At 48.1% G+C, this 24919-nt stretch overlaps 2 protein-coding genes across 5 annotated transcripts in view; one reads left to right on the forward strand and one right to left on the reverse strand.

The window, feature by feature from the left end:
- REXO4 (REX4 homolog, 3'-5' exonuclease) overlaps window positions 1-4083 on the reverse strand; it is a 5575-nt gene extending 1492 nt beyond the window's left edge. The window contains 8 exon segments of the mRNA XM_050319989.1: window positions 120-194; window positions 908-982; window positions 1502-1590; window positions 1973-2166; window positions 2358-2513; window positions 2804-3156; window positions 3787-3829; window positions 3831-4083. Of these exon segments, the coding sequence (XP_050175946.1) occupies window positions 120-194; window positions 908-982; window positions 1502-1590; window positions 1973-2166; window positions 2358-2513; window positions 2804-3156; window positions 3787-3829; window positions 3831-3976 (1131 nt within the window). The 5' untranslated portion in view covers window positions 3977-4083.
- Window positions 1052-24381, forward strand: ADAMTS13 (ADAM metallopeptidase with thrombospondin type 1 motif 13). Of its 4 annotated transcripts, none has more exons than XM_050319988.1 (29): window positions 1052-1235; window positions 4852-4918; window positions 5688-5971; window positions 6158-6299; window positions 6669-6808; window positions 7524-7607; window positions 7697-7821; window positions 8577-8723; window positions 9058-9192; window positions 9704-9854; window positions 10508-10612; window positions 11085-11236; window positions 11343-11406; window positions 11868-11994; window positions 12298-12446; window positions 13702-13822; window positions 14345-14425; window positions 14676-14857; window positions 15017-15152; window positions 16770-16899; window positions 17481-17670; window positions 18227-18344; window positions 18638-18767; window positions 20082-20286; window positions 20769-21051; window positions 21528-21674; window positions 22131-22307; window positions 22653-22837; window positions 23114-24381. In XM_050319988.1, the coding sequence occupies exons 3-29, from the start codon at window positions 5747-5749 to the stop codon at window positions 23270-23272; spliced, it is 3990 nt and encodes a 1329-aa protein (XP_050175945.1). In that variant the 5' UTR covers window positions 1052-1235; window positions 4852-4918; window positions 5688-5746; the 3' UTR covers window positions 23273-24381. The 4 variants fall into 4 exon arrangements, with proteins under 4 accessions (XP_050175945.1, XP_050175944.1, XP_050175941.1 ...); XM_050319987.1 differs by lacking the exon at window positions 1052-1235 and adding an exon at window positions 4414-4531 and having other exon boundaries at window positions 18230-18344; XM_050319984.1 differs by lacking the exon at window positions 1052-1235 and adding an exon at window positions 4415-4531.
- The last annotated feature ends 538 nt before the right edge of the window (window positions 24382-24919 follow it).

Consider the following 24919-nt stretch of genomic DNA (forward strand, 5'->3'; position numbering starts at 1 on the left):
CACTGCTGCTGGTGTTCAAGCAGAGCTTTTGGCTGGAATGATGGCACATTCTGGATTGAACCCAGATCCCAGAGCTGATGTGTGGTACCCAAAAATGTATGTTCTGATGAGGTACCTACCGAGCAGTGCTCTGATGTCTGCACCTTAACATTGAGCAGGGTCTCACAGAGCAGCTTCAGTGATGGCCTGGAACTCTAGAAACAGAAAAGATCACAGTCATGCTGCCTCTCACCACTTGAAACATAGACATGTGTATATACATATATATATGTATATAAATATTAATTCAAGTGTATTCTTCAAAGGATAGCACATCTTGGCTTACTGCTGAAATACCAAGAATAGTTAATGAAACATGAGATTTATGCATGCACTGCTGAGAGGATTCTTTTTGTACTACCATAATCCCAAGATTTATGTTTGGGGTGCTTAGCTGTGGAAAAAAACCACCATAATATCTTAAAGTTAGAGGACTTTAAATACCTCCCAATAATCTGAACCTTTACTCCTGCATTCTAAGCAGAAACTTGAAGCCACCTATATTTTTATATCCCTATGGAAATGATACCATTAAGAAGATTGCATCAGCTTTGCTCTAAGTAGAACTCTACCATCTTATTTTGCTGCCCAGAAAAGTGTTATGAAGCCAGTGAAAGTGCTAAAAATTGGAAAGCCAGGGAATTTTGTGCACAGATGTTACTGAGAATGTGAGCACTGAACCAAGTAACTTATGGAGGTATTTCAGACATCAAGTAAGCATTGGATTAGACTGGTATTTTCAAGTGCCAAGAATCAGGCATCCCTGTTCCAGGCAGGAAAGAAGGAACAGAGTCAGGTGGATGCAAAGGAGTGAGCCAGCAGCTCCAGAGTCAGTTAACTGAGGTGCACTTTCCCATCAGTCTCTTACCTTGACTCTCTGTTTGAAAGGTTTATATCTCTGTGTGTCCCTTATCTTCTTCTGAGGGTGATCAAGAAACAGGACCTAGAAGAAATTACATTTCCAGTCCAAAACGTGCTGTGGCATGAAACTTCTTACAGCTGGATGTCCAGCTGCCTGCTGTTCCCATCTCAGGGATACTTCAAAACCATGAAGGGACAAGACCAAGATAATGCAGACACTGGCTGGATTCAGGATTCACAGTTCTACTTGGTGTGAGAAACAGAGATGAAGCTGGAGGTGCCTGCAGAGACCACCTGCAGTGCTGGCACAGCATGACATCAGGTACCTGTCTCAGGTAACTATGGCCAGACTGCTGGGCTCTGGGGATTAAGAAAAGCATGCACAGAACTTTTCCCTCATTCTGTTCCCTTCCTGGCTCTTTACCAGCAACAGAGTTTGGAAGCTGAAGAACTTTGGTGGGCAAGTGATTGGGGCTGTAATTGGTGCTTTATCACTGAGAGAACAGCGATAGAGCTGCAGTTTGCAGGAGTTCAGGTGTGTTCACCCGATCCAGGATGATGTGTCAGAAGTTTAATCAATCTCAGATGGGCAGCCACGTACCTTCAGGTCATTCTTTAAAGCATGTCCAACCAAAATCCTCCCCTTCAGGATGTCAGCAACCTCCTTCTGAACAGTTTTAAAGTCTTCACCTAAAAATGCCACACAAGGAAGTGCTTTACTACAATTAAAACGCTGCATCTTTTCTGTGAGAGCAGTTGTGTCCCTGGGACTGTAGTTATGCAAACTGTACAGTCCACTAAATCCTCTGCTCATTAGAGAATTCCATAAGGAGCAGAGCATGAAAAGGAGATAATTTTTTCTTATTCCCACTCCATAATCCACCAGTTAATTTCTGCAAGGGCAACAGTGATAACTCTGTAAAAAGTGCTTCTCCCCACCATTTTTCTTAGCATTAACGTAAATCTTAGCATTTCGTTTTCCCAAAATAGGTTTAAAACTGTTCCAAGCTCAGCCAGTTAGTCTTCAAATTTTCCCCCCCTGAAGAACATTCTGGGGGAACACCCCTCCTACCTGCATTTATGTTCTCAGGGCGGATGCCACTGACAGCTGTCCTGTAGTCAGTCACCTTTTCCGTGGGCTTGACGTACTTGTCATAAATGCACTTCCCAAACTGGTTCACGATGGACACGCGAGCCACGATGCTGTCCTCCCCCTTGGGGCCCACCCCCACCATCTCACAGTCCATGGCTACAGCTCTTGTCAGCCTGCAAGACAAAGGACAGCTCGGTGACACCTCTGGGTGCAGCTCAGGAGGTTCACGTGTTGATCCAGCAGGGAAAAAGGTCAGTCAGCAGAGGCAGGGAGATGTCAGCCCACACTGTCCCCCTGCAGATCAGTTATTAGCAGCTCATCTCAATGCCTCTGCTGCCATCCTTCCCCCTGGAATGTCACTCACCCATCAGAAGCGTTTTCCTTGACCAGCACCTGCTCCACAGACTCTTTGGATGGGCCTGCTTCAAGTCCCAGGTTTCTTCTGGCAATTTTTGCTGCTTCAGGTCCTATTGCTGCCTCAATGTCTTTGGGGTCAACGTCATCAAACCAGATGTCAGCCCTGGCAAGAACAGATTTAATTACATTTATGGCCTTATAGCAGTCTGGTGTCTGTCTGGTGTGCAACAGGCCAGTTTATTTCTTAAATTGAGAAATAAACCCTGAAAATTAGGTCTAGTGCTGTCACTTCTGCAGGTTTTTTTGCTATATCTGAGGAGCAGGGGCAACATGGGCCTTATTTCTCCCAAAATTTAGAAGAGTGCAGCTGTTTTGAATGTACCTCCCTGTGCTCCTTACTTAAGCATCCTGAAATGAATATTCCCATCCAGGGGTGATGCCTGAAGTACTCACTCCTTGGGCTGCTGCTCCACGTGTTCCTCAGCTTTCCTCCTCTTATGTTTTAAATCATCCTTCTCCGTCACGACATTGCCATTTTTCCTCTTGTCTTTGCAGCCTTTTCCAGTGCTTTTGGTGCCATTTAAATTCTTGCTCGCTGCAACCCCCTTGGGTTTTGGCTGAGCCAAGGGAGGACTCTCCTTAGCAGAACCACTGTCTGTTTTCTTTCTGGGTTTGGCCTTTCCTACATTCCCATTGAGAGTTGGGACTTCTGGGCTTTTGGCTGCTTGGACTGGCTGCTTCTTTTTGGTGTCAGTTTGACTTGTAGAGAGGGACTTGTTGGAGCCATTTGTCTTTTGTTTCAGTAGCTAAAATGATAAAAAGGAAAAAAAAACCGATAAAGGGAAAGAGCCTGGAAAAGAGAAGCTTTGGGGTGACCTAATTCCAGTATCTGAAAGGAACCTTCAAGAAAGATGGGGAGAGACTATTTACAAGGGCCTGGAGAGACAGTACAAGGGGGAATGGCTTCAAACTGGCAGGGTTGGATGAATAGGAAGAAATTCTTCCCTAGCAGGGTGTTGAGGCCCTGGCACAGGTTGTCCAGAGAAGCTGTGGCTGCCCCATCCCTGGAAGTGTCCAAGGCCAGGTTGGACGGGGCTTGGAGCAACCTGGGCCAGTGGGAGGTGTCCCTGCCCTTGGCAGGGGGGGGGTGGAGATGGCCTTTTAAGTTCCCTTTCAACCCAAACCATTACATGATTCTGTGATTATCTCCCTCTCCAGAGAACTCCCGGACTTCCCAGATGGCTTTAGCGGAATTCCCTACAACGGGGCGTCCCCAGTATCGGCGCACACCCCTTTATTTCCTGACACAGAGATGATTATTGTCAATTACCCCGCGGGGCTGCGCTCGGGGACTGCCCGCGTGGCCCCGGCGCTTCTCCCTCCCAACCCCCGGGGACGGCTCCGGCTCTCGTCCGCGCCTCCCCCGCTCCCCTCACCTCCTGCAGCGCCTTCCAGTTGGACGAGAACTCCTGGGGGTCGGGGGGGCCGCGCCGCCGCCATCCCGGGGCTTTTCGGCGCGGCTTCCCCGCCGCCCTTCCTCCTCCCCCTCCTCCTCCTCTTGCCCTTCCCGCGGGCCGCGGCGCTCGGCTCCGGCGCCTGGGGCTCCGCAGGGCTCGGCTTCGCCATGCGGGGGGCAGAGGGGCGGGATCAGGATTTGGGATCGGGATGGGGATCGTGGGGACAGCGGGTCCCAACCGGGCCGCGCCTCCCACTGGGGGACCGGCACAGCATCCGCACCGCCCCGGCGGGGAACGCCGCCCCGCGCTTGGGTTCCGGGGGCGAGGTGTGCCTTCGGGGGTGGGGGCTGTGGAGAGACACCCCCTCCACCGCTCCATGGGTGTATCCACAGGGACACGGAGCCCCCGAGCCGCCCCCGGACCGGCGGGGCTGGCGCGCACCCCAGGGAAGCCGCGGGCGTTGCGCAAGGGCGGGCGGGCTCCAGCAGCCCCGGCCCCCCGCGCCCCCGCCGCGCTGGGGCCCCGCTCGGGCCCCGCTCCAGCGCTGTTTGTTTGCTCCAAGCCCTGTTTGCTCTCCCCTTCCGCTCCACGTGATGCTCCGGGCCAAAAATCGCCCTCCCCGTCCCCGGGCCGGCGCGGACAGCGCGGCCGCTCCAGGATGATGGTGGGCTGGGCGGTGCGGGCGCTGGTGATGCTCCCGCTGGGGCTGTGCTGGCCCCGAGAGGTGAGTCTGAACCTCCGGAACACGCGGCTTTCCAGGAAGGCTTTCGCGTTTCTAAGAAAAAATAATAGCGGAGGAGAGGCGACGCGACGCTGTTCCTAAGCCAAAATCCGCCCGGCCTCGCTAATCGCGGAGATAAAGCTGTTTCCCCCCGGGTGGCTGCTGTGCAGCCCGTGCTCAGCGCAGACCAAAGCCATGAGAACTTGGCGCTGGGACTTGTTGAGCTGTTGGCTGGAGTTCCTTCCAGCTCAGGTTCAGTGAGCAATAGTCTTGTATCCATTTTTTTTTCTTTAAAGAAAACCATAAAGCTCTTCTTCTTGCAGAAATTCCTCAGTGCTCTGGATGCAGAAGCTGTTTTCTCCTATTTTGGAACCAGCTCGGTGGCTGATGGTATGCAGGGCTCCGTCCTTCTTCATTTTAGAACACATCTGCCAGTTCATTTCTAATCCTTTTCGTATCTGATAACACTAAGAACGCTTATTAACAACCCCTGATCTGACAAGCAATTGGTGTTTCTGAGTCCCATTGCTCTGAGACAATCAGTGCCTCAGTTGTGAGAGTGGCTGAAGAACTGGGTCAGAATTTAAAATCTGCTGAAGGAGATATGTTAAATCTCTTTCCACTTTCCTGCTGCAGCCCTCATCCTCTCTATTGGTGTTTTTCTATGAACAGATCCAGGTCTTCTGAGTGGGAAGCTTTAGACTAAGGATAACTTTAAATGTGTTTGGTAATTATTTTTTTAAAGTAAATGTATGGAGAGATGAATATTCCAGGTCTGGATTGATGATAGTTCAGAATAAAGATATGTTTTGATGTCTCAAATCCCTAAAGGAAGGGTATGGTCTATTTGTGAGTTCACCTAGTGCTCATCCTTTCTGGGTTATGATAATTCCCACTCATTAATACTTAACATCTGTGAAAGTAAAACTGTCCCAGTCTTTGTTAAATGAACTGTTCTCCTTATTGAGAGAGCAAAAGCACCAATAAATCAGGAGCCAGTTTCTGTTGTCAGTTCCCAGTCAGATTATCCTCACTTTGGAATACATGAAAACACAGAAATTCCTTCACTGTTGACACCATGACCATTACACTGAGCTTCTGTGTATCATCATTTCTCATAACTGTTCCCCTTGTTCTGGTCTTGTTCGATCTCTTTCAGTACCTGAGTTTGTTGTGGCTGAGCCATCTTGCCCTTGCACAGAAGAGCAGGTTGGGTTGATGCCCTGTCGGACCCAGCACTGCTCCATCGAGGCCTGGGGAGAGCTCTTTGCCGTTGAATTTCTGGAGGACCACGCCCTCCTCTCCCCATCCTTCGTGAGCAGTCAAGTGGTGAACTCCTCCTTTAGCTTCCTGAGGAGATTCCCAGGGAACTGCTTTGCAGGTGGACACCCACTGCAGCCTCCTGGGGCCACGAGCAGAGTCACTTACTGTGAAGGGCAGTTGGTGAGTATGTTCTGAACTGCTGCATGAGCTGTTACACCCTCTGTAGGTTTGCACCTTCATGCACCAAACTTGTGAAGCATCCACTCAATAAATCTCAACTTGACAAAGGGAAGATGTGGCCCACAGTTCTCCACTGACAGCAGTTGTCTTTGGGATGACTCAGAGATGGAATTTTATCTGCTTTAGCAAGGAGTTGTCACTGTGGATGAGGAAAAGATTCACATCGTGCCAGTCAGAAGCAAAGATGTGGCTCTGCTGAAGGATCTTGGCTTCTCCAGACCCCACATTCTCTTCAGAAGGGCTGCAGGAGAGGCAAAGAGAGCAAGAGGTAACAGACATGGAGAGGAAGCCCTGCTGGGAAAAGCTGTCTGCTGGTAGTGGGGTTGCTTGCATGAGCTCAGGGAAAAAAGCTGTATTTACAACTATATATGAGTAAACTTGAAAACATTTCTCACCTCACTAACCTCAAACTTTTCTCACCACACCTCACAGTTACTACCCACAGGTGTAACCGGTGTGTTTTCATGCGGGTAGTTGTTAATTTGGTAGCACAGGTGCGTCATTAAGGATGCTGACAGGTGAAGGAAACCACCAGTGAGGAGAGGGCTTCCAGCTGGGTTATTCTATCCTTGGGGAAAAGGGAGTGGACCTGTGGGAGCTTTTGTGTTGCATTTTGAACTCGCTTTGTGCTGCCCAGCAGGGCGGGGCCCTCCTCGCCTGCAGAAGAGGGCTGAGGGAGCTGTCAAACATCTGGAGCTGATGGTGGTGGCAGGTCCAGATGTTTTCTTGTACCACAGAGAGGACACGGAGCGATACATTCTTGCCAACCTGAACATTGTGAGTAGCTCTCTCTTTGGAATGCTGTCCCGGTGTGGGAGCTCCCAGGCTGTGTCACAGGCAGGACATTCCAGGGGGGTTGTGGTTACCTGCCCCTGGTACAGAGCAGTGCTGATGTGCAGGACATTCCTCTCTGCTTCCCTTGGCAAACTTCCCTTCCACAAGGAGCTGCAGGAATAAAAGAGGATGGTAGAAGTTTTGGAGTTATAACCATAAAACCTATATAGGAAATGTAGCTCCTATTCTTTACAAATATTGGAATAACAGATAAAGAGTTTTATCACCCGAGCCTTGATTGAGTCCCTGTTGCTTTTACTGGGATTGAACTAAATCCACTGAACTAATCTTACTTTTTAATTTCAACGATTCAGTTCTGTTATAGAGTTTTTCTAAATGACTCCCTGTACTATTATTAAGAATTTGCTTGTGCATTTTCTGTGTGTGTGTACAGCAAAAAAAATATATTTAGCATTCACTCTCCTACCCTATGAAACTGTTTTCCATGCAGATTCTTCTTTCTGCTTCAGCAGTATCTGACAAGTCTAACAACAGTGCTCATCTCTTGACAGATTTATTCACATTTGTAGTTCATATGTTAATGTTGTTCTTCCCAGTGATTTTATAGTTACCTCTGTAGTGGGTGCAGCCCTGTTCTTGGGAACAGTGGGAGTCACTGAGGCGCCTTCTGTGTTGAACCCTTTCCATCTCTTCCCAGGGAGCAGAGCTGCTCAGGGATGCCTCACTGGGGGCTCATTTCAGGGTTCATCTTATGCAAATGCTGGTTTTGAGAGAGCCAGAGGTAAGCAGGGAGGACTGTTACAGGGTGTTGTCTGTCCAAGGAGTTTCCCAAAGCTGTTTGGAACGTGCAGATTTGTGCCTCCCCTCCAGGCAGAGCTGAACATCACCACAAACATCACCTCCTCGCTGATCAGCGTTTGTGAGTGGAGCGCGAAGGTGAACCCCCAGAACGACTCTGACCCCCAGCACGCTGACATTGTCCTCTACATCACCAGGTCCTGGAGCAACCCTGCCCTGGGAGGGGCTGGGAACAGGGCTGGGAACAGGGCTGGTGGTGTTCAGCATTTACCACAGCGACAGTGACTTGCGCTGAGTCTTTGGCAGTGGGTTGATTCTGCTGTTTGGGGCTGATTCTCCTGCCCTTTGTGTAATGCAGTTGGTCAGAGATGCTGTTCCTTCAGTTTTTAAAGGGAGTGGGATATTCCCCCAGGCTGGAGCAGGCATTGTGTGCTCCCAGAGCAGCACAGCCAAACCCACTGCAGCTTTTCGTGGGCAGAAAAGTTGAACAGTAACTGGAAGTGAAAACCCACTGGTGTTTTCTGTGCAATATTCCTGGTGCTATTCCTGCTCAGACATTTTATCTGACTTTCAGGCTCCTTGCTCTAAATTGCCTTGGTTTGATTTGTCAAATGCAACCTTTTCTTGAGTGCAGTGACTTTTGTTTGGTGCTCTTTCTTCAACGAGATGATGATACTGCTCTGTGTTTTGCAAATAGGATTATGTCATTTTACTCTGTTCTGCTCCTCTGAGGACATCTGGATTTTTTTAATGCAGAACCATCATAAATTTTGAGCAGTGGGACCCCACTGCTACAGTCTTGCTCCAGGGAGCTCCATGTGTCAAAAAAAATGTTAAATTGGCAGAGTTAGACCAGGAAATCTCAAAGAAATTCAGTTGAATGTCTGTGCCTCGCTTTCTCAGCTGTGGTGGTTCTTTGCCCTTTCCTCTGTACCTGCCTCCCTTATTTTAGGTTTGACCTGGAGTTACCTGATGGGAACAAGGAGCTACGTGGAGTGACCCAGTTAGGGGGAGTCTGCTCCTCATTCTGGAGCTGTGTGATTACCCAGGACACTGGCTTTGACCTTGGAGTCACCATAGCCCATGAGATTGGGCACAGGTCAGTAGGAAAGCCCCAGAGCAGCCCAGTAGGTTTTACTCAAGTAAAAATGTTCCCCATTTTAAGGGATTCTGAAGAAGGAAAAGGATGTCTTGACATAACAGGGAGCTTCCCATGGATAATTCTAAACTTTTGGAAAGAGTTCCTTGCGTTTCTTGCATTCCTGCATGTTCTGTGACACCTCAGAAGCTGCAAAGAGGAGAGAAAACCTTTGTGACCACAGTGGAAAAAAGGGCTGCAGAGGGAGCTCAGTCCTCGCTTAGAGAAGAGAGGCTCTGAGGGAACCCAGCCTCTGGGTTTCTTCTGCTCAGGGCACTGCTGCTTTCTGTTACAGCCTTGGAATCCCCCATGATGGAGAGGGCAATCAGTGCAGCAGCAGTGGTTACATCATGGGTTCAGCAGGAAACCACAACAGCATCGACCTCACGTGGTCACCGTGCAGTCGGGAACAGTTCCTGGCCCTTGTCAGGTAAGGGAATGGTCAAGTTCTGCTGTTCCCTCTGCTGAGAGCTTAGGAGAGAAAATGTCAAAGAATAATAAAAAAAAAATACTGAAAAATGAGGAACACTGAAAAGCTTGGGGTTTGCTTTTTAACTGAGGTTAAACCCAGTTTTTTTCTTCATGTAGCTGGAAATGACTTTGGTTAGTGACTGACATGCCTGGGCTGCGTTGGATTTCTCAGACACTGGCTCAGCCTGTACGTTTTATTTACAACATCAGAGCATCTATGTTCAGACAAGCACTGCAGGCTGTGTTCTGGCTGGGTGCAGAACAGGAATGGGATACAACTTCAGCAGCAGGGAGCTGTGAGCATCTCCAGGCAGCTGCTGCAGCTAAATCCATCACAGCCCACAGCGAGCATGTGTTGTCTGGGAAAGCAGCAGCCAACTCCCAGAATGAAACTCAGCCCAAGTTTGCAAACATGTCATTGTCCTCGCTGCCCACAGCTGGGAATGTGATATTGCTCATGTTTCTATCAGTACAGGCCAAACAAGCTGCTTGAATGACCTGCCGGACATGGACGGCAGCATCCCTGGATGGAAGCCTGGCTTGTACTACGGAGCAGATGAGCAATGTAAAATAGCCTTTGGGAGTGTTGCCACAGCTTGCACCTTTGCTGACAGCAATGTTGTAGGTAGAAAGTTTGTCTGTCTTGCTAAGGGCAGCAGGGAAATGTTCTGGAGCCAAAGTTCAGGAAAAGGGGGCTGGCGACGTTTTTGTTCTCAAGGGATGGAAGGTGCTTTTCTGCCACAGATTTTTTTGGCGAAGGCAAAACCTTCAAAGGCTTTAAAAATGCTTCCCTTCTCTCCATCACCTCCTTCCTCCACATAAATCTCCTTTAAGGTTTGCACAGTGGGGTGCTGTTGTACACAACTTGCCTGGCAGTGCAGGGTCCACCCGCTCAGGGTCCTGCCCTGGGGAGCTCTTGTTCACTGGATTCCTTCAGCTTCCCTGCCATGGCTCAAGTGCCCTTGTCTGACAAACACAGCGTGGCTAATAGCTGCCATCTGGACATGTTTTGTTAATGAGGAAGCACTAAGGTGGGTGAAACTTTAATTGCTTCACTTGATCATCTTCCAGCATTACAGCTGAAAGTGATGGTCTTTTTGACTTGCCCACAACTGTTGCCCAATAGCAGAAGAAATGATTGAACTTGCATTGTTGGTGCTGTGGGAAAACCAAACACCTGGGACCTGGCACTATTTAAACTTTTGGGCCTGCTGTGTTGATGGCTGAACTAGCTGGGTGACTCTCTGAACTCCCTGAATTTCTTGTCACACCAGGACATATGTAAAGTTCTCTCCTGCCATGTACAACCAGCAGACAAGTCCAGCTGTACTCGGCTTCTGGTTCCCCTCTTGGATGGAACGGAGTGTGGGGTCAATAAGGTAAGGAGGCTGCTGATCTGACAGAAATGGTTGTGGGTGCTTTGGAGCTCAGATAGCAAGACATTATCAGTGGCTGGAAGGTACGTGGCTCTCTCTGCCCTTTGGCCAGGGAGCTGAGGCCAGACATTCCAGTCATAAATTGGTACCATTATGTCCTCACCTTGGTTGTTTCCACCTTGTCTCTATCTCCGGAGTTGCTTTGCAGTTCTGTAGCCTGATGTCTGAGCTCTCCTCTGAGACTTTGCTCTCTACTTGAAATGACCTATCTGTTCTTTGTTTTAACCTCAAGCTCAGTTAGACCCTAATTAAGAATGGGACTCTTCAGCCCCATGTGAGAAGGTGCCTCATTTATCCTGGGGGATTCTCTGTTATTTGCCTGCAAAATGATGGGGACTTGTGCCACCCTTGTAGATCCCAGCCCTGCTGGGTTCACTGTGGTGCTGCTGCCAGTTTTGTGTGTTCTTGGTCCTAGTGGTGCTCCAAGGGCCAGTGCAGCTCTCTGGAAGAACTGAACCCCATGGCTGTGGTCCATGGGCAGTGGTCAGCCTGGAGCCCCTTCTCCCCCTGCTCTCGCAGCTGTGGTGGAGGAGTCGTGGTGAGGCAGCGGTTCTGCAACAACCCCAGGTGAGGGGGGGGGACCTGGGTGTTTGCTGGGCCTTGGAGGGGCTGAGCCTTGCTCTCTGGTTGCCACAAACCTGCCTCTGCTGAGGAGTCCCCCTGTCATTCCCAGGCCTGCTTTTGGGGGGCAGGAGTGCCGCGGTGCCAGCGTCCAAGCGCAGATGTGCAATACCCAGGTAACGGAGCTCCTCACATCACCTGAGCTTTGGTCTTTACACTTGGAGAACTTTTTGACTGTACACAGCAGCTGACTGCTCTGGGAAGGAGGGTTAAAGATCTGGTGTGCAGCCTCCATCTGTTTGTGCCACTGAAGGCATTATTTAATAGCATTGTTCACGTGTAATGAAGCATTTTCTCTGTGCCCCCATGGCAGGACAGATGTTGAGAAAATAGTGACTCGCTTAATGATAGTTTTCTTCAGAGGGACTTTCTTGCATTGTTCCTGTTTTCCTTATTTTGTATAAATAGCAAAGATACCAGCTGCCAAACACAATTCTCTGCATACCCTGTAGCCTCCCTGTAAAGTGGTTTTCTTTATGTGCAGTTGTTTGCCTTTAGCTAGCTGGTAAAATGCTGGTTGGGGTTCTGTGCTCAGTCACTTCCTTTCCTTACCCACACAATTCTTTTTGGGATTCAGGCCTGTCTGTCTACCCAGCAGGACTTTATGGCTGAACAATGTGCAGCAACAAATTTAAAGCCATTGTACCTTACTGTAGAAACACCATCCTTTTATAACTGGACTTCTGCTGTTGGCTTTGCCAAAGGTAAGGAAAATGTGAAACCTCAGTTTATTTGTGCAGGGAGCATTGAGAGACATGTCTGTACTCTGAAGTTAAAAGACTGTTTCACTGAGTTTTTTAGTTTTCACATGAAACCTGGGGACTCTGTCAGATGATAGAATCCCAGAATGGTTTGGGTTGGAAGGGACCTTAAAGATCATCTCGTTCCAACCCCTGCCATGGGGTTGCTCCAAGCCCTGTCCAGCCTGGCCTTGAACACTTCCAAGGATAGGAGTCCACAGCCTCTCTGGGCTGAAAGAGTAACTCCCTTCTGCCTGTCTGCTCCAGGGGACCTGCTCTGCAAGCACATGTGCAGGGCCATTGAGAAGGAATTCATGGTGAGCCGTGGGGACAGTTTCACAGATGGAACCAGGTGTGAGCAGGAGGACTCTGAGCACCACAGGCCTTTCCATCTCTGCATAATGGGAAGCTGCAGAGTAAGTGACTGGGGAACCCAGGTGAACCCCTGACAGGTAATCTGCACCCAAGGAGTCAGTTTGCTTGGAGCAGGGATAAAAACACGGTGTCCCAAACAAGAGAGGAAGCTCTTCTCAGAAGAGAGTTTAGTTCTTGGTGTGTTGGATGGAGTCCAACAAATCTACTGTTCTGTCTGTGCATCCAGTGCCCTCTAGATAAGGCATTCTGCTAATTATGCATTCAGCACACATCCCTAATCCAAGAAGCAAGTGGTTTATGTGTTGGTGGAGGACACATCATTAGCTGCTCAGTTTGCCTGGTGTAATTAGCCCCATAAAATGCTGACTCTGTTGAAGCCAACAGATTGATTGTTGCAGTATCACTAACAAAACCTGATGTATAGCCTTTTTTTTTTTTTTTTTTTTTTCTGGATTGGACCTGAGAAAAGACATTCTTTGCTGATGAACTTGAATGTAACTCCCCCGCGCCGTCTGCATTTTAGTAACTGCTCGGTGCTGACCTGGGTGGATGTTTGCTGTTGTTTCTTTACATTCCCAGAATACTCTTTTTAAATTTTATGTTTTTCTCATTATCCTCGTGTTCACCGTGTCTTGTGATGTGGTTCCCCCAATGAACAGCAGAGGGTGTAGGCATAACCTGTTCTGATTTGGGCTGTTTTATTGGTGACAGTGATAAATATGCATGTTGTGGCAGCTTCCAAAGCCTGGGATCAGTGCCTCTAGCATAAATTCAGCAGTTGCACATGTTTTGCTGCTAAGCCTGCTGAGATCCTCCTGTAGCTTTGTGCAAATTAGTCTTGTTCGTGGGAATGAGGATAGAATCTCTCCTCTGAGTTCCCTGGGATTGAAGGCCAGGCTGGAGGATGTGAGCTAGGTTTGGCTTTGGGGCTTGGGGAGCTAAAGATTCCTTTAGAACCTGTCATTCATATTTACTGTTCCCCTGGAGTTTTGGTTTTTTCCTTCCCACCTCCAGAAAGAGTTCTTAGAAGAGAAGGAGTGCAGGGCCTTTCTTTTAGGTCACAGGAGAAATATTTTTGGGCTGCTTGTTATGGGAAAGAAAATGTCGCTCTGAGAGCACAATGAGACCTGTGCTCTCAGCTAGGACTTCCCAGTCCCTGACTTGCAGGTACAAATGCATCTTTGTTGTCTTCTTAAATTCCAATTCCAAATGGAGAGGGCAGTTTCAGGAACTCAGGAGTTCATTCACTTGTTTTCCCAGAATGGGCAGGTCTGACAGACTCTCCCCTTTGCTCAGGCATTCGGGTGTGATGGCCAGATGGACTCTGAGAAGATAATGGATTCCTGCAGGGTCTGTGGGGGTGATAACTCCACCTGCACCCAAGTGAGTGGATCTTACATGGAAGGAAAAGCTAAAGGTGTGTAGTCCTCCCCCTCAGGCTCAACACTGTGGTGCTGTTTGTGTGCTGCATATTTGTGTGCACAGTCAGTGGTCACCACCTTCTGTTTGTGACTTCTTCCTTCTGCTTCTGCTTGATTTTATCTTATGGAGGGTATGGAGATGGACTTGGGGTGGTCCAACAGAGAGGACAGGGAGGTAGCTGGTGTGGAGTCAGAGTGCCTTTTTTTGTCGTAGTTCTTCTCTGGATATGCATCAGAAATGTAGTTCTTTCTGGGAGCTGGAGGCCATATCAGGTCATAGAATCATAAATATCCACAAGGATCATCAAAGTCCAAGTCCTGCCCTGCACAGGACAGCCATCACTGTTGTAATCTTATTTATTTTATATTAGCTACATAACCCCTTCAGCTTTGTTGTCCTCCAATGGACGCATCCTAGTAAGGGGAAGAGGGGTTGATCTGTAATCCCCAGCCTTCCTAACAGAAGTCTAGTGATGCAAGGTGACCATACCTTCTTTTTTTCCCCCCTCTCTTTCCAGAGTATGTGACATTTCTGTCCCTGCCCTACAACACCACCTCTGTCCACGTTACCAACCGGAGACCTCTCTTCACACACCTGGGTGAGCTGAGGGAGAAGGAGGGATGGGAATACAGGGCTAAAACAAGCCTGTGCAAATAAGGAAATGGAGTTGGGGAGGAAAATCCCTGATGCTGCACTTTGTTTGTGGGATGCTCTCCAGTGGGAAGTTGTAGAAGCCGTGCTCCTTGGGACGCCCAACTTAAGTCAAACTGGTTTCTAACAAATGGACAGCCTGTAGCTCCCAGCACCAGGGGATCCTCTTGACATCACTGCTACTCTTGCTTCTCTAGCTGTGAAGGTTAAAGGGGAGTATGTGGTCGCTGGGAAAGGAAAAATCTCGCAGAATGTCACCCACCCGTCAGTCCTGGAGGACAACCAGATCAAATACAAAGTGTTCCTCACCAAGGACAACCTGCCAAGCCTGGAGGAAATCCATGTGGATGGGCCAACACGAGAAGAAATTGAAATACAGGTAAATTAAAGTAGCAGAGTTGGAAGGGGGCCAGAACTGAGTCATTGCACTGGGGCTCAGGATTGGATGGAAAAAAAGAGGGACTGGCTTCTCTTACCTCCATCCTGAGAAACAAATCTGAGTTAACTTGTGCACTGACCACAGGTTTTCCTTCCCTAGGTCTACAGAAGGTACTCAAAAGAATATGGCAATGCCACCAACCCAGACATCACCTTCAGCTACTTTGTCCCCAGAGAGAATCTGACCTATCTGTGGATTCCTCAGCAGGGACCGTGTTCAGTGACCTGTGGGGAAGGTGAGACAGCAGGACTGGACTCAGCCTTTACTTTTTATGGAGATCTGGGCAGACTTTTAGTTTGGTCTGAACTGCATTTAAAAGGAAATTGCTGAAAGTGAGCTGCAGTTGCAAGTGTTAAGCTGAACCAAAGGGAAAAGTGGCACAGCTTTTGAATTCAATTAGCAAATCAGCAAATGAGCTTAATCATCAAAATGATACTGAAAATGTTTGATCATGAAGAGGGTTTTTAAAGAGGTTTTAACTGAAGTTTTGGTTTTAAGACTAAATAATTTTCTCAGATTTTTCGAAGTCAGTGAAGACTGTAATTTGAAGTTGGCTAAACATCAGAAGTCTGAGACCAAAGTGGTATCTAGTGTTTAACTAAAACCTCAGAGCTAATTATGAAACTTCCTTCTTAGAATTCTATTCCTGTGCCATGGCTAATCCTTTCTGTCTCCCTGAAGAAATCATAATGCAGATTGTAACAGCTCACTCTGATACAGGGTCTGACATCTTGTTTACCAGATAATTCAGATGACACTGGCAGGCCTCTCAAGAATTCTATGACAAGGATTTAGAAGATGCATTAATGAATATTTATGGAAGTCAATCTATACCACTAGTTATGTCTGGAGAGCTTTTCTCCAGCAAATTCCCCAAGTGAACTGATTGCTGAAACCCTGAAGTAAAGAACTCAAAATGCTCTAGGGCTTCCCAGCTAATGCAGCCGAAACAGAAAAGGAGAAAGTTGGGACTTAAAATAACAGAAAGTTGAGAGTCTGAGCTGAAATTACATCTTGAGAGCTGAAAGTGGTGCTCGGGCCCTCCTTAGCCGTAGACATTATTTGAAAACAAGGAGGGTAAAGAAAAGATAACATTGCTGATTGATTCTTGACATTTGCTGCTCAGGGTCATGCTGTTTGAGATTCAGGAATGCCTGGCTCTCCTTCTGGGTAGCTCATTCACTGAAAGGAGGCTCCTTACAGCTTTGCTTGGAACTTTTTTGAGTTTGACTTTTCATCTGCTCCACTTGTCAGTTCATTATTGTTAAAAATCTTGCTTATGGCCTGTAGTTTATGAATATTTCATTCCTTGCATGCTACAGGCACTGCCAGTCTACAGTTTCTCTCCCAGTACCTTCAATCTGGTTCTGGCTGTTGATGATCACTTTGAGGAGGCTGGCACGGTGCTGTCTGAGCACAAAGGCTGTGTGATGGCATTGCATGGTGAGCTCTGCAGAATGTCATTTAAAAACAGCTGGCAGCTAGAGCTTATTTGCAGCAACCTGCCTCTCATCAGTCAGACATCAAGATCATTAGAAGTAATTTGGATCAAATTATGATTAATATCCTTGGTGGTCTTGCAAATGGCCAGTTTAGAGCAATCATTTTGGCAGTGGATTATCCGTCAAACTTCTCATCTTCTGGGGTGTTCACCTTGGAAAATCACTTTAAACTCTTGAGGAAAAGTTATATCAGAAAGAAGGGGTTTATGTATTTTTAGGAAGTCTGTATTCCCAGTTACACCATTTTCCTACACAGGTGATTGAGTAAAGTAAAATTACTGCTTCTTCCTAACAGAGGTGAACTGTTCACTTTGTTTATAACTTCCCTTCCTTTTCCTTTTGTATCCCAGGGACACGACCAGTGGTTCATGTCTGCTTTGATCAGACAAAGACTGAAATCACAGAGGATCAGTGGTGTCAGGAGCTCCCACAGCCCCTTCCAGAGCACAAGCCCTGTGCCATGGAGCAGTGCCTGTACAGGTTGGTATTCCTGGGAGTTCAGCTGAATTCCTGCTTCCTTCTCTTCTGCAGTCTCACTTGGGTTGTGGAAGGTGAAAAAATAGAGAAGTATCAATCAGTTTCCTCCTAATTATAATGGCATAGCAGATCCCAAACCATGGTCTGTCTTTCCTGGTCCCATGAGGTAACTGAGATGTCAGCTGAAGGAATGGGAATAAATGAAAATACTTTGAGGGCATGGCCAGAGGAAGATGTCTCTCACATCCCTTCCAAGATTGTGCCAACAAGTAGGAGAGCCTTTGTTAATTGTTCTGGACAGAGGATCAAGAGCCAAGCCTGCCCAGACATTGACTTCATAGAAATTTTAGTGTTTAATGAAAAGGGATTACACTGTGAACTGTAGCTCTTCAGCTTAGGTGCTTTTAGTCCTTGAAAGTTGTCAGTGCAAGGACTGAAACTGTCCTTTCAATCACATCCAAACAGGGCTTTTGAAACAGAGAAGCTGCTGAATACTCTGCATGACCCATTTCTGTAATCAGTGGCCTCAATAAACCTCCATGATCCAGATGGGAAACAGAGTGATACAATTACTTCCCATTTAGGTGGAAGATGTCTCAGAGAGATGAATGCTCTGCTGTCTGTGGAACTGGAGTTGCCCAGCAGAACCTGACCTGTGTTCAGTTCCGTGACGGATTGGAGACTGTGGTGGATGACAGCCTGTGCCCAGCAGAGGAAAAGCCCCTCTCCCTTGTGCCCTGTGTGGTCAATGTCTGCCCTTTAGGATGGGACAAAGTGAGTTTACTGGCTTGGCTTTTTTTCAGGAATCTCACTGGGAGCTCTGCACTTGTGATCCACAGGAGGCCAGTTAAGAACCACCAGCTTACTGCTGGGGTTGGGGAGGGTGGTTTGCACCAAGGGAGTCTGCCCAGTTAAAGCTTCATCCTGTCACTTTAGACAGCTTTGTCCCTCTTAAATTATGCTGCTGGTTCATCAGTTCCTAGTGGTGGTTTGTTTAGAGCAGGTGTTGACTGTGTTCCTTCATTTCTCCTCACAAAACCCAAACCAGAAATAACCTCTGGGCCAGTAGGAAATACCTCCCTGGCAAACAGAGGGGTTCTGATATGGTAGGGAGGATTGCTGGCAGGGAAGGGGGATTCTCAGCATGGGATCACTGCTCCAAATCTGTACTGGGGAGCCACTGCCAGGTTTACATTTAATGATGGGAAAGATCCTGCTTTTTAGGCATGTTGTAGGCTTGATCTGGAGGTATCCCCCAGCTTCATTAGGTCAGGACTGATGTGGAAAGCAGGTGCCAATGTCAGTCGGAGTCTTTCTGCTCTGTTCTGAGGAGGAAGATGCACACGTGCTTCAGCCTCTGGAGTCACTTGGGCATATCCCACTGGAAAATCGGACTGTGTATGTCTGGAGCCCTGTAGCTGGAGAGTGTTCTGTCTCCTGTGGTAGAGGTGAGACCTTTCAGTGCTGTAGGAAGTGCTACCTGGCTGTAAGTGTGAGCTCAGTGCCTGGGAAGTTCATGGCCCTGATCCTTTTCCCTCTACAGTTCTAAGTGTAGCTGTGGTCACAATTTTTTTGGAAGAGGCAAGGGGGCCTGGATCAGGCAGAGAATTAATTTAGAGTGACCTGACTGCTAATGTCCTTCAGAGTTGGGGGGATGAGTGCAGGAAGTGTGGGGCAGAGTTTGCTTGTTTTGTCCATGCAGACACTGCCTGGCCTGCAGTAAGGCTGCTTCCCTTTCTAGGTAAGACTCAGCTGCAGTATGTCTGTGTGGCTTTTGACACCAAAGAAGAAACCCAAGAAGAAAACTGTCATCCAGTGCCAAAGCCAGAGAGCAGGATGGAAGTCTGTGATCTCAGTCCCTGCCCACCAAGGTACAGCAGTTTATCAGGAGACGACGAGCTAGTGAGAGGTCTTTCCATCCTCTCTCTATCTCCAGAGACATGGTAAAGTGAGGATCAGGCCACTCTGAGCACAGCCAGCTGCAGAAGCTGTAGCAGTGCTCCATACTCAGCAAACTGAGAGTCTTTCCTGGGCTGGTGTATTCTCAGGCAGAACTAAGTGAAGTCTTTGCAGTTTGAGCCCAGAGAAAAACTGAAAACCTCTTGATCCCTTATTACCCTGGGGAGGTGGGAACAGATCCATAATTGCAAAAGGTGGTGACACATTTGCCAGCTCTACAGTTTCCACATAGCATCAAGGAAAGGAGGTAGAATTAAATACAGGCAGAATCTGAAATTGCTGCTCTGAAAACTGAAGGAAATTCACTTTCCTTAGGCTTTGTGCTGTTGCAAACTGCACTGACTGGGGTGACTGCTGATCTCAAATGTGAGCCAGTGTGTGTGCATTAAGAGAATTCCAATTGTACTTCCATAGACTGGAAGTACACTTAAAAAAATTTATTTAAAATTGGATTTGATTTAAAATCCAGTGAAGACAGGTGACAGCTGGAGATATTCTCTGATGGCTGCATTATTCCAGGTGGCATTACACAATGGGCCCTGTGCAGGAGGGCTGATGCACAAAGTCCTCTGCTGTGCAAGGGACTAGGAGAGAAGATAGGAGAGATTGTGGCAGACACCCAGGGTGGTGGTTTGCCTCACCCAGAGGAGCAGGAACTGTGTAATTTGGAGCTGTGGCCTCCAAGGTCAAAGTGAACCACAAGAGCAGGCACTGGGGAAGAGGGGCTGTCCGTGAACTTGTATGGTGTGATCTGGGATGTGGCTCAGGGTTGATAAATGGGCCAGAGCTCGCCCTGCCCTGTTTGCTGTGGGACTGCAAAGCTACAGCCATGTGAACTTTTCTTACAAGATGCCACTCCCAGGACCTCTGGGTCTGATCCCATCTGACTGTTCAGTGGTGTGTGTTTTGGAGGGACATAAGATTGTTTCTGCAGTTAAGCCTGTGTGTGTCACCCTGGGGAGGGCTGTGATGGATGCAGAGTAAGACTCAGGGTGTATCTGGAATCTGGCAAAATGCAGATGCCTTCTGTTTGTGTCCAGCTCCAAACCTGCTCTGGGCTGCCCAGCCTTGTTCCAAAGGCTGCCTTCCAAGTACTGTAAATAGCAAAGAGTGTGAGGCAGAGGGTGAAGAAGGACAAAGCATGAGGGAGTTGCAGTGCATTTTCTGCAGTGAGAGAGGGTGGGGATTCATCACTAACTTACTTTTTCTCCTCTGTGCCCTGTCAGGTGGAAGGTGACCCCAGCTGGGCCCTGCTCCTCCAGCTGTGGGCTCGGCTTAGTTGTGCAGCTGGTCACCTGTGTGCAGATCCACCAAGGCAAGGAGGTTTTGCAGGAGGAACATTTGTGCCCCGTGGCAGAGAAGCCCCCCACCAGTGTCCCCTGTGTCATCAGAACGTGCTCTTACGAGTGGAGCTTCAGCGAGTGGTCAGAGGTACCTGCCCCCATTCAGATGCAACAGTTTCACAGCCATTCACTGCCCCGAAGCACCCAGGGGAGGAACACAACTTCAGCCTCGTGTATTTGCTTCCCACAGAAATGCTGAACTGTTTCTGGGGATGTTTTCCATCCTTCCCACTGCCCTGTGTTTAACAGCCGTAGCTTTGCTTCCCACCTTTCTCAGCTAAGGTTTTGGCTGCAGTTTAAAAATGGTTCTTGGCATGCTTTCTTCTGGAATGCAGATATTTTTGGATTTTTTAGGAAGTGGTTCTGCAATTTAAATATATAATTTGGAAGACCCCCTGGAAGGTGGGGCCTCTTATAAGCTGATGGAACAAGAGCACCGAAAGGGCGAGGGGGAGAACAGCGTCAGCGAACAAAACATCAGACCCCCCAGACCATGCCCTGTCAATGCATTTATTTATAAATACCAATTGGAACACAGAGGTGAAGGACTGTTGGTTTCTTCCTCTGCAGTGCTCAGCCTCCTGTGGGAATGGCATTCAGACACGGCGGGATTTCTGCCTCCACTCGCAGACCCGCAGGCACGTGGACCCCGTTTTCTGCCGCCGCTTCCCCAAGGCCATCGTGGTGCGCGGCTGCTCCTCGGGGCCCTGTCCTGAGCAGGTGGGGACAGAGCTGCAGCCAGTGACACCAGCCACGCACCTGACAGCAGCTGCAGCTGGCAGGGAGGAGAGATACAAGAGCCTGGACCTGCCTCCGTCTGCTGTGCCTCAGGAGCAGACAAAGACCGGTGGAGGTGAGGAGGACGCTGCCAAAAGGTGATTCTTGTGTGCAGCTGGGTTGTGGTGACCCTGCTGCTGTACAGGGACCAGGAGCATGGGAGGGGAATGCTTCTGGTGAGGAGGGAAAATATGCTGCTCCAGAATGCCCATGTTATCTTGAGCTAGGAACTCACTTCCCTGTGCTTTCCAAAACTCTTTTGATTTGGGAGCCCTTGGGACAGCAGCTCAAGGGTTCAAGAAGCATTTGGACAACACTCTCGGGCACATGGTGTGATTCCTGGTGTGGCCAGGAGTTGGACTCAGTTGATCCTAGTGTGTCCCTTCCAACTCAGGATATTCCATATGATAGAATACTGTGATTCTGTGACTCTTCCCATGCTTTGCCCAGGTGTGCATTTACCTGTTCATTGTGCCATGAAGGGAATGGGCATTGTTTTTCAGCAGCTGTGATTCCTTCTGGATGTATTTCTCACCTGTCTCCACTCTCCAGGTGTCTGTGGAAACCTGTTCCTCAATGCCACGGGGATCATCAACATGACGGGTGTGGAGAGCAGCGACTGCACCGTGGCCATCGGGCGGCCCCTCGGGGAGGAGATCACACTCAGGATCCTGGAGAGCTCCCTCAACTGCAGTGCAGGTGCTGCCTGGGGCTGCTGGGAACCAGCCTGGCCCTTTGGGAAAGCTGCACCTCCTTTGGTGCCCTGAAAGGTTCCTGCTGCCTTGGAACTTGTGTGATCTCTGAAACTGTTTCACTGAGTTTTTCTGTCCCACTGAGTTGTTGCCAGATGGAGCAAAATGAAGATGATGCTTGTCCTCCCCTCACACAGTGCTTTCTTATCTGTTTTGTTGATAGATAGGAGATGAAAGGAGTTTATTGGGTTGAAGAAGTTGCTTGTTTTGGCCTGTTAGACTCTTAATATACCCTCTTGCTGGAACCAGTACAGTTAGATTAGTTAACTGCACTGTTCTCGTGACAGATTTTGATAAGATAGGGACAAGATGCAGAAATTACTTGATTCCAGACCTGTATGAGATCAGCTGTGCCTTTTTCTTGAAGTAGAAGTGTTTCTAGTCCCTCTGCTCCTCGTTCCAGGTGAGGTAGTGCTGTTTTCTGGGCGGATGATGTGGCGGACAGGCTGCAGGAAGCTCCCTTTGTCCCTGATAAATTCCAGAACGAACACACTGATTGTGAAACAGCGAGTTGTGCTGCCAGGAAACGGGGTCATTCTTCAGTACAGCAGCAGAACTGCAACTAAAAAATATTACCGAGGTACCTCACTGAAAGCTCTGCTATTGCTTTAGATTAAGGCACCCATGACAAGGGGTTCCAGAGTTCCACGGATGATGGTTGCCTATGGAAATCTATGGAAACCTTGCTTCATTTTTAGCAGCTAATAAGCTACTCTTGAGGAGTGTTGGAATTAGTATTAATTGTGCTCTATTCCCTTATTTTAAGGGCAAGCCCTCCACAGGTGTTTGCTGATGCTTGGAGGTTCCCAGATGAAAATCCTTAGAGAAACTGCTCTGTCTCTGTTTAATTTAAATGTTTTCCTTCTTGGAGATGCTGGATACTTCTCTAAAACACATTCTCTTCTGCTCCCTTTGCCCCTGTCAGATTGTGACAAGCAGCTGTTTGGTCCCCAAGGTGAAATAGTGAATCCTGTGCAGTTGGCTGACCAAAGGCAAGAAGACGTGTGTCGGACCTTCATCGACGTGGCTCCCCAGCACCGCATAGCCATCCGTGCCCTCTACACTGACCTGGGCACTGGGGGCAACCACACACACTTCAACTACATCCTGGTGAGTCAGGAACCCACATGGAATGATTTGGATGGGAACAGACCCATCTCCTCCTTTGGGATTTCCGTCCGGTTCAGTCACAAATCAGTGTCAGACTCTGATCTCTGTTATGTAAACACTGACGTGAGTGAGAACTACAGAGATCTACTGTATTTCTTCTAACCTTTGTAGGGCAGCTTTTCCCTGAGTGACCAATTTCCAAGTCTCCAGTATATTTTTTTAGGCGCTTCCTTTGCAGGCTGCTGAGATAAAATGGTTTGGTCTCTCTCCGCTCAGGTCCGTGATGTGAGCACCATGAAGACGATGGTGTTCCATGGGAAACAGCAATTCCTCTGGCAGTCAACAGGAAGCCAAGCTGAAATTGAATTCCATGAAAATGTTAAGGATCACCGAATCAATTTCTGGGCTGAATATCACGCTATTGAGCACAAATAAAAAGGGGCCAGGGCCACTGCACTGAGAAAGGCTGTGGAGCAGTTAGTCACTGCTGCCTGTTCAGTGCTTAAGGGCACACGAGTAATTTAATCTTTTTGCAATTGCTTCCCTGCCTGTTGAGTAAGAACAGTATCTCCTGACTCCTTTGGGACCTCAGTTAATATTGATAAAGGTTATGCAAAAGACTTGTAACCACCAAATATTTAGCAAATATTCCTCATATGGATTTTCTGTCTGTTTTGGTTGGATTTCATGCAGGTGGTGACTTGGACACTGAAGTCTCTGGGTCCTGCTTCTGTAATATGCTGTGACCTCTTAGGAGAGTCATTTAATTTCTCAGTGTCCCAGTACAAACCTCTGTACCCCACCTGTAGCTGCAGTTATGGTTTAGCCATTAAGTTCACTCTCTCGCAGTGTAAACACCCCTCGAAACGGGGGCCCAGTGAAATTTTGCGATGTTACGAAGAAGGCGGAGCTGTGTCTGAGGATGAACTGCCAGCACAGGGAGAGGTGTGCAGGGTAGTGCCACACGAGGACCAAGTCCCTCAAAGCTTGAATGTTTTCAGGAGCTGGCTGAACTTGAGGCACTGCTGACCTGGGCAAGCCAGGTGGCTTTATGTGGGAGGACTAAATGACATCCTGAGGTCCCTCCCCAGCCACCCATTCTGTGCTTCAACTATTATAACAGTGATACCACCACTTCTTTTCTGGGAGAAAAATAAAAGAATTGAGTCTCTTAATGCCAGGTTTGATGCCAAGACTCACTTTTTCAAATATGAACAGTAGTTGTGCTGTTAATCTGTATCTTCATTTCACAGGACCCGTGGTTGAGACTGCATGGGCAAGTTGTAGCAGGGAGAGGGATTTTAGAGCAGTGGCAAATATTAGCTCGAGTTTCATTTAAATGTATTTTTTAGGGGTTTTTTGTTGGTTTTTTTTTTTAAAATATCTTAAACACTGGACTGTGCTTTTTTCCAAATCTGTCATCCTCCAATCACAATATACTGCTTTAGGGGTGTTTTCTGCACCTGGAGCCTGGCTGGACACATCTGCACTTGCTCTTAATGCTGGATGCAATAAATGGTTCTGCCTGGGCAGTTTTAACCCTGCTTCTGCTTTCTCTCAGTTGGATTCTCTGACATCCTTTCACAACCACAAATATTTGTCTTAATTAATAGTTGTTTTTTTTGCCGGTTAAACCTGGATTGGTTTTGCTTGCCAGCCTCCAGATTTACGTTCCATTCCTGGAAGAGCTAGAAAGTAGATTCCTGAAGCGAGATCCTCGAGGAGCTGGATATATCAGCTATCCCACTGCAGTGCGTGGGTGATGCAGGCACTGGGCCTTCATTTCCTGTCTGACAGGAGATGGTAATGAAAGGACATCCTTTCCTTAATCCTTTTTTTTTGTAACCTTCTAGCAGATGGGATCTGTCTTCCTACTCTGCTCTGGATCCCAAGTCTCACTGGTATTTATTGTTCCAGATCAACTGTGCAGAGTTAGGCTCTGGTTACTGACCATGTCCTCCATGTTCATCTGCAAAAAACACAGCTGTTGCCTCCATAATTTAAGAGAATTCAGGGTGTTTCTCTGTACCATTTGTTTGGATTACCAACAGGTTGCCAACTGGGACATCTCCGACGTGCCAA

The sequence above is a fragment of the Myiozetetes cayanensis genome, unplaced genomic scaffold (genome assembly GCF_022539395.1).
Source record: "Myiozetetes cayanensis isolate MyiCay16 unplaced genomic scaffold, myiCay2020 scf23, whole genome shotgun sequence".
Classification (NCBI taxonomy): domain Eukaryota; kingdom Metazoa; phylum Chordata; class Aves; order Passeriformes; family Tyrannidae; genus Myiozetetes; species Myiozetetes cayanensis.